Source organism: Gossypium arboreum, chromosome 3 (assembly GCF_025698485.1).
Source record: "Gossypium arboreum isolate Shixiya-1 chromosome 3, ASM2569848v2, whole genome shotgun sequence".
In the NCBI taxonomy this organism is placed as follows: domain Eukaryota; kingdom Viridiplantae; phylum Streptophyta; class Magnoliopsida; order Malvales; family Malvaceae; genus Gossypium; species Gossypium arboreum.
Window position 1 is genome coordinate 45,835,511 of NC_069072.1, and position 8,485 is coordinate 45,843,995.

At 35.7% G+C, this 8,485-nt stretch overlaps 2 protein-coding genes across 2 annotated transcripts; one reads left to right on the top strand and one right to left on the bottom strand.

The window, feature by feature from the left end:
* Positions 1-1,099: 1,099 nt before the first annotated feature.
* On the top strand, positions 1,100-3,123 carry LOC108483664 (expansin-A10). Its single transcript, XM_017787180.2, has 4 exons — positions 1,100-1,260; positions 1,400-1,530; positions 1,618-1,930; positions 2,322-3,123. Coding segments are annotated over exons 1-4 (753 nt in total). The 5' UTR covers positions 1,100-1,258; the 3' UTR covers positions 2,629-3,123.
* Positions 3,124-4,202: 1,079 nt separating this feature from the next.
* On the bottom strand, positions 4,203-8,242 carry LOC108482421 (agamous-like MADS-box protein AGL30). The gene is made up of 12 exons (XM_017785551.2): positions 7,818-8,242; positions 7,291-7,476; positions 6,477-6,536; positions 6,342-6,360; positions 6,144-6,208; positions 6,013-6,028; positions 5,837-5,898; positions 5,651-5,747; positions 5,352-5,402; positions 5,130-5,257; positions 4,524-4,887; positions 4,203-4,441 (listed from the first exon to the last, which is right to left on the bottom strand). The coding sequence occupies exons 2-12, from the start codon at positions 7,473-7,475 to the stop codon at positions 4,427-4,429; spliced, it is 1,062 nt and encodes a 353-aa protein (XP_017641040.1). The 5' UTR covers position 7,476; positions 7,818-8,242; the 3' UTR covers positions 4,203-4,426.
* Positions 8,243-8,485: the final 243 nt, after the last annotated feature.

Genomic DNA, 8,485 nt, shown 5'->3' on the forward strand with positions numbered 1-8,485 from the left:
ATATAATAATATATTTAATTTGCAATATTTATATTTTTTATCAAATTATCTATTATATTTTAAACTAAATTTAGTCATTAAAAAAGAATTGAATTGTTTTTAACGAAATACTAACTAAAAATATTAATTTTTAATGATATTAGTGTGACAATCCACGTGACATATTAATATAACACTATTTATTTTATATGTTATACTAACAAACAATTTAAAAGTTATAAAGTGGCAGTCTTTACTATACTAGGGTGTAGTTTTTCAATTTAAGCATAATTAAAAAATTAACATGTGTCCTCACCAAAAAAAAAAAGAAGAAGAAGAAGAAAAAGAAAAGAATTGTCATGTGTTTCATTCTTTTTATATATTTAGTATTTTTTAATAATTTACTAAATCCTATGATAAATTTGTCATAATTTTAACTTGTTTGTGGAGTTTAAAATTCTATGAATATACCAAATATTTTTCAATTATAAATATATTATAAAAATCAAAATTTAAAATTTAAAATATATGAAAAATTTATAAAAATTAACATAAAGTATATACAAATTGTCATGTATCAATATTTTTGTTAAAAAATAAAATAATTTTTTAAAAAATTGGTGGTCAAAATAATTTTTAAAAAATTTAAGGTAAAAGTTAAGTAAAAATAATGATGAGGAAAATAACTAAAATATAAATATTAAGGATTAAATTATGAATGTTAAGACTTAAAAGCATGGAGATTCCAAATAAGTCTGATTTTATTCAGTAGTAGTAATATGGCGAGAATCAGGGGCCCTTTTATTTCGGCACCCATTAAAGAATACTTCCCGCTTTTAGTTTATCAACACGTAATCAAGTTTGGCTCTAGCTCCGGATCCGGCTATAGCCTATACCTACACAAACTGTAAAATTTATTCAACATAAAAGTATGGTGTGGAAAACTACAATGCTTAGCAAGTATGTCCCACTTAGATTTTGATTTCAAGGCAATTTCCTATTCAGAAATCTACAAAACCACGCGGTTTCAACTTTCAACTTTACCCTGCACAGCTCCCCATGTGCCTTTGTGTTTTTACCTATGAACTATTTTCTATTTGTGAATAAACAAATAGGGCTTGGTCCCCTTTGGTAGTTAGGTTTAGTTGTAACTTGCAACGGTGCCCATCCCCCAAAATTTCTATAAATCCCCCCTTCACCTTCTCCCCTTTTCCTCACTCAGCTGCCTTGCACTCATCTCCTACCTCTCTTTTTCACTCTTCCAATCTTCTTCCTCTTCATGTAATCTTCTTATCCATCTCATGTTAGTTTTAGTGCTTTTAAGAAGGAAAAAAAAAGTGCTACCATTTTGAGTTTTTTTTTTTTATTGTTTCTTACTCGCCAGTGCTTAAACAAACTTCACTCTGTTGTTTGTTTGCAGGAAAATGGCTTTTGCTAAGGTCTTTCTGTTGGGGTTTCTTGCGATGGTCTCTGGTGTTCAGGGATATGGTGGTGGTTGGACTAATGCACATGCAACCTTTTATGGTGGGAGTGATGCTTCAGGAACAATGGGTATGCTTCAAATGAAGCCATCTTTTAGGCACAACGGTTTGGGTTGGATGGCTTATTTCACTAATTCTTAACTTGGGTCTTTTTTAGGTGGGGCTTGTGGTTATGGAAACCTGTATAGCCAGGGTTATGGGACAAATACTGCAGCTTTGAGCACTGCTTTGTTCAACAATGGGCTGAGCTGTGGATCTTGCTATGAGATTAAGTGTATGGATGATGGAAAGTGGTGCCTGCCTGGTTCCATTGTGGTCACAGCCACCAATTTCTGCCCTCCAAACAATGCTCTCCCTAATAATGCAGGGGGCTGGTGCAACCCTCCTCTGCAACACTTTGACCTTTCTCAGCCTGTTTTCCAGCATATTGCTCAATACAGAGCTGGAATTGTGCCTGTTGCTTACAGAAGGTATGTTTTGCCTTTTGCTGCTTCCCTGTGAAATGGGCTTTCTAAAGAGGCCTATTTATTTCTCTAACCAATCAGTAATTTTCAAATTTAACTTGTCTAGTGGTCCAATTCTTTTAGTAATGTATGAAAAACCTTATTTTAAGGCAGTAAAAAGGTCAATTTATGAGCTTAACTATAAAAGGGTTGGAATTAATTGTTTTGGCTGCATATGAGGCCTGCTTTTCTCCCTATTAGAGTAATATTTAGGGTCAGTTTCTGTTTTGCAAGACAGACAAACGACACTTTTGGTCATTTCCACTGGTAAATACATTGCTTTTACTTTCTTTAATGGGTAGTAACCGCGCAGTAACATCACTTACTTTTATTAACCATTGGGTTTTTTACTTTGTAGGGTACCATGCAGAAGAAAGGGAGGAATCAGGTTCACCATTAATGGCCACTCCTACTTCAACCTAGTTCTTATCACCAACGTTGGCGGTGCTGGTGATGTACATGCGGTGGCCATCAAGGGCTCCAGGACTGGTTGGCAGCCCATGTCTAGGAACTGGGGCCAGAACTGGCAGAGCAACACCTACCTCAACGGACAAAGCCTCTCATTTAAGGTCACAACAAGCGACGGCCGTACTGTGGTTTCCAGCAATATTGCCCCAGCTGGGTGGTCCTTTGGGCAGACCTTCACTGGCCGCCAATTCCGCTAGAGGAACACATTATTATCTTAGGCTTTTTAAGTTTTAATTAATAATTACTATATAAATATACCAGGCATCCAAAGTAGTATTTAACTAGCTTGACTTTTAGTATAGCTAGCATATTATATATCTATAGGGCCCTGTAGTGGGACTTTCGGGTCACTCAAAAATGTGACCATTTATCATTTTGGGTTTTTAGTTTTATTATGGGGTAGGTGCCCTAATTAAGTTCCCTTTTTTTTTAAAAAAAAAAAGTATTAAGGGTCACTTTTCCTTCTGTTGTTTGTTAAAACAGGAGGAGATGGCAGAGGTGGGACTTTTACCACCCGCCAGCAGTGTTAACCTAGTAGGTCCTTTGGTTTTTTTTTTTTTCTCCTCCGTTTGGGATGTTGAGAAGCATTGTTTTTGCTTGTAAGCTCAATTCATCAGCTTTTGCTGGGTGATTATCTCCTTGGATTTTATCATATATGTATGAGAGTAATTTGTAAATTTTGCAATGCAAAACTATAACTTTGATTTATTATGATATGATTCCATGTTTATCATTTTTATTCTTTGGGCTGTGATAAAATTACCAAATGATTATTATCCTAAAAAACCCAAGGAAAAGTCGGGAGATTTTATCATTTCAGAACCTTCCTCTTTGGTTGTCCTTACATGGGAGCGGCAGCAAGTGTGAATGGGGATCAAAAACCAATTGAGAAGGTTTAAGGGAATTTTGTAGCCAACAGTAGACGCTGGCTGTTAATCAAAATTGGACCAACTCTGGAATTTAATAGGGGTCTTGGGATGAAAATGGGCGGTGCATGGAAAAACTCCTAGATCCTGAGTGTTGGAAGTAAGAAAAAACACAAATCCAAGGGCAAAGCAGGTCAATGCACTTTATTGCTCGTAATGCTATAATTTAGAGAGCTGAGATCCGAGGATTCTACAGGTAACATGCAATATTCTGGTTTTCCAACGTATTTCGAAATCCAATTCCACCTTCTATTTTTTTTAATGGCCGAGTTGAAATTAGGTTGTTCTATCTATCAAATATTTAATTAATTTGGGCATAAATCCAGTTAGATATTGAATAAAATATCAATAATTTACTATAGTGAGGGTAAATTTTTTTTTTGGTCTTTTTATTATATAAAATTCAATTTCTTTTATAAGTAAGTGTTTGACGCATTGACTTTTAATGTCCACCATTTTGGAGATCAACGATGCCAGAAAATGCTATCCATCCCCTTGCGTTAAGCCCCAAGTATAGCATTAAATTGAGCTCATAAACATGGGATTTATGGAATGTAGACGCCTTTTTCTTTCAAAGTATGAACACCAACATTATTGAAACTCAAAATCCGTCTGGGCTTTTGTAATCGATGTTTCTTAGCCGAACGTAGTTAGCATGTCCAAGTCGTAGTGTCTTAGTCCTGCCCAATATTCAAGTAGTAGGAATTTTCAGAGTGGAGACTAAGCCTTGGCCACCACCATCCAAACATCTCATTGACCCATTCTGAGTTTCAAAAAGGAATTCCCCCGAGGATTTTGGGTTTTATGAGTTCCTTCTTTTCAGGGTTCAACGTTTTCCAAATTAATTTTAGAACATTCAAAAATCATTTGCGTGTTAATATTGGATGGGAAAGTATCAATTTTACATTTTTCATTGTCTATTAATATATATAGTATATAATATTTATCATTGTTGTGTCCTAACTGTTTTAGAGATGTCCCATGTCGCTGTGTCCATGCTGTATGGTATCCATATTGCCATATTGCATGTCCGTACTTGGGAGAAGTCATGAATAAACCTTTGGATTGCTCAATGCTGTTGGAGCTGCATGCATAAAATAGTAGGGTAACCCATGCAACATTGCTAAGTGTTGAAAGCATAGTGGGAGTAGTGGGGAAAGACTTACTCGGGTATACAATGGCTCATCAAACATGGTAACAGCACAAGAGCCAGAAGTGGAAGCCCAACTACCTGGGGCAGTATCAAATCCAGTTCTGGGACCTTGTAGGGCACCATTAACCTGATAATCTGCGGGAGTTTCATTGAAGTTCATCTCCGCCACAGGTGGGAATTTGGGATCATTCAGTATATTAAGATTGTAAGAGAAGAGGGGGCACTGTCCACCAAGTTGCAGCTGCAATGATCCGTTTCCGCTCAAATCATTCAGGATGCTGTTCTCTTGTCCAGAACTCGATGGTTCTGAACTTTTACCAGTGCCAAAATAACCCGAATAGCTTCCAAATGAGGAACTTGCAGAGCACTCCACATCTCTGGGGATTACAGAACCAATTTCATAATATATCATAAGACACTCTGGGGGGCCATTTCCATCGACTTATACTCTTTTAACAATTTGAAATAAGAAGAAATTGGTACTATTTTGCCAGGCCATCTGTTAGCTACATTATCTATATGAACATATCCATCTCACGTTCTATGAAATATTTCTTTTCTTTTTAATTAAGATAGATGAAAATTTAGTAGAACTAGGATTTCTAGAACCACTGCGCACCTGTGTGGAATCAAATTTGGGTCATCTGACAAGGCTATGTGTCTACTGTCTTGATTAGGCAACCACGAAAGAGTTTGGAGCTGGTGTTCAAGGCCCATTCTATATGGTACCTGCATTTCATTTTGGAACTGCAAGAAAAGGCTTGTAAGATACTATTTTGTCATGACACTCTAAGGAGTAAACTGAGCAGTAAGATATTACAAGCCTATTGCACATTCTTACCTGACTTGTGCATTCTAGAGACAGAAGCTGCTGCTGCTTTCCTAAATTTTCCTGCCAAAAGAAGATTGATAAGGTTAGAGTCTTTAGTGTAAAAACATATTTGGCACTCATTATTTAAGCCTTTCGAGAGAAGATGACAAGTTAATGTAGTTTCCAGCGACACTCATCAGTTTACTTAGCACAGCAAATTGCAATTTTTTTCTTTACTTTTTTGGCTTGTTAACTAATCAAAATTCTAGACATGCGCCTTTTGAGGGCACTATCATTTTCTAAGAAAACTACTTAGGGAAATGGCTTGCCTTATGTGCTTGAATTTGATTTAGATATTCCTTGAGTGAATCTTCCATTTGCCCCAATTGTTCTACATTGTTGATCTTGTCTACATTAGTCCAACAGCTGAGAAGCCAATATTGATATTAGCAAAAGTCATAATAAACAACCACATAAAACTAGAACTTCACATTAAAAAACTTGTAGGCCTTCACCTTAGTCTCCTGTGTACTTCAGAAAGCCGAGTCTGTAATAATCTTGCTTGGTTTGTCAGTTCCTGCCCAAAAATATCATGGAGACATAAAAAGAATGTTAGAATGAAGAACAGTATGGTCTAAGAATTATAAATTATCATAATCCATTAAGGTAACAAGTCACCATGCGTACATACCTCAATTGTTTGTGTGCTGGGGAGAACCAAAAAAAAAACATGATATCATTAGAAATATTTAGTGGAATTTAATTAAACAAATGAACATTACAAGGAGGCATTGTGTGGACAAGAAGAAGATTCTTGCATACCTTGATCCCAGAAATTCATGAATATTTACATCATGGTCCAACTTCTTGAATGTTTTTTTCAGGGCCTAGACTCTCAAAGAGAAAACAAACTATGTAACTGATAAGGGAGATAACATTTCATGAGCAAATCATTTGATAAAAGTAAACAAATATTGGTCACATTTCTAAAAGAGAGTGGATTTTTAGGACAGGACTTACTTCAAGGCTTTCCAACTTCCTGCTCCAGTAAATAGGAATGAAAATGAGAGTCAGTTTCATTCAAATAAGCATAACATTAAACTATAAGTATGATGATAAGTAATGTGAATTTCAACACAGAAAATTTGAGCATACCTTTTTGCCCGTTCCTGTGGAGTGAGTTGAGCAAACTTTTCAATGATCTCCTCAATGCTGCTGCATTCAGATAGCTTAATAAAATAAATGAATGTTGCTGCTATAGATATTAGCCAGCCTTCTATATAAATCTAATCAAACCAATGAAAAAATAATTATTTTGGTGTGCAAGCAAATCTTAAGCAAACTCTGAAGTTCCTCCACATCAGTACCATGTGAGGAGCTGCATCATCTACCTCACTATGAAATAATATATTGCACACATCTTAGCATATTTTGCAACGCAACAATCATGTGTCTTTCAAAAGCAAAAACTAATTTACAACAATAACTTTATTATATAATATATGAACACTTCTCAAGAACAATAACAAATATCTAGCAACTGCCTAATCATTGTCCCAAAATATAGCACCTAAATCCCATCTTTCAGGCTCAAGTTCCCAAATGCAGCCTAAAAAAGTCAAATAAAGGCCTGCCCCTTTCGACCATGGCATATGTTAAGATGAAGCAACATGTGGTTCCATGAAGTTCTTCTGCGAACAATGTCTATGTAGCAAAATTTTTCAAGCTATGCAAAGACTAATTCAGAGAACTAGAAAGCTGCTAATGCATCAACATATCTCAATATCTTAGTTGATTTTGGAAAATGTTCAACCATGCATTTACTCTTGAGATATGTCGTTGTTGCAATAATGATGGAATTTCCTCTACATACATGCACTATACTAGTCCTGTTTAAAGCAAAGTATAACATGCCTCTAGAATTTGAACAATAAAAATGGAAGTAGAAGCAAAATATGAAAGAAGTTACCTGCGCTTCCCAATGCATAAGGAAGGCTTGTTAGTTGGGGAGAACATAAGAAGGACAATTTCTACATCACATAGGATAGATAGCTCATTGGCCTTTTTCATGATGCCATGCTTTCTTTTGGCATAGGTCGCCTGACGGCCATTTGGGTTCTCTAACTTCTTTATCTTTAGCTTAACCCTTCCCATCCTGCATATTCAAATACTCAGAATTCAGTGTTGGAGGGCTACCAATATGCTACGGATCAAGATACTTTTTCGCATTTCTCATCAATCCATGCAAAACTGGAACTATCGGAATGCTTCATTAAATGAGATATATGTGATGAGCACAATAAAAGAAAAAACCACCTTCTTTGGTACAATTAGAAATGGGGTTTTCAGAAAATCACTATAGAAGCAGAAGAAACGTGATCAAACTAAAAGAACCCAACTGCAAGATTCATGCAAATATCAAATTTATAGTGTTGTATTATGATTCTGGGTTGGTTCAATTTATTTGGAGAGGAAAGAAAAGTAAACAACGCATACCCAAATAAGCAAAAATCAAACGACGAGTTGAAAGAACATGATCCACACGTCTTAAAAGTTGGGGGGGGGAGTGGGTTGATTATTCAGCCAAGGAAGAGAGAACCAAAGGGCAGAAAGAGATAAGAGAGAGAAAGAAAGAGGGAGGGAGAGAGAGAGAGAGAAGGAGGGAGAAAGCGTGTGTGAAGAATGATGAGAGCATAGAAGTAGGACTGCATTTACACGACCGGGTGAGCGACAAAAGCGGTCGTGGGAAACGAGCTTGAGAATAGGGGGATCTTCGTCACACAACCAACCAACCAACTCTCTTCCCCCTCAAACCTTAAACCCTCGTTTGCGCCTCTACTACAACAATTTATCATCATTCCACTTCACGTTTGTTTGGACAATGCTACTGAGAAGCCTTGTTCTCTATTCAAATTTGGAATTGAGTTCTCATGTTTTAAAATAAAAATTAAATTATATAAATACACTTTCAACCAGCTTATCAAATCTAAAAACTTCAGGAAGATTATTTAATACACTGTTATAAGTGTTTTTAAATTTTATTAGCAGATTAAGCGTTTGACAAATTTATTATAGAATGTAATAAAAAATTATATAAGTAAATGCTGTTATTAGATTCAAGTTTATTATTATGCTATATTTTTAGTTATATCACTATTATATGA

Bases quoted from the DNA above. Each gene is read 5' to 3' on its own strand.
- LOC108483664 (XM_017787180.2), top strand. The intron at 1,531-1,617 runs GTATGCTTCAAA...GGTCTTTTTTAG, and splicing joins TGATGCTTCAGGAACAATGG to GTGGGGCTTGTGGTTATGGA. The intron at 1,931-2,321 runs GTATGTTTTGCC...TTTACTTTGTAG, and splicing joins GTGCCTGTTGCTTACAGAAG to GGTACCATGCAGAAGAAAGG.
- LOC108482421 (XM_017785551.2), bottom strand. From the start codon at position 7,475: ATGGGAAGGGTTAAGCTAAAGATAAAGAAGTTAGAGAACCCAAATGGC. The intron at 6,537-7,290 runs GTAACTTCTTTC...ATCTGAATGCAG, and splicing joins TTATGCATTGGGAAGCGCAG to CAGCATTGAGGAGATCATTG. The intron at 5,258-5,351 runs GTAAGAATGTGC...CTTTTCTTGCAG, and splicing joins CTCTAGAATGCACAAGTCAG to TTCCAAAATGAAATGCAGGT.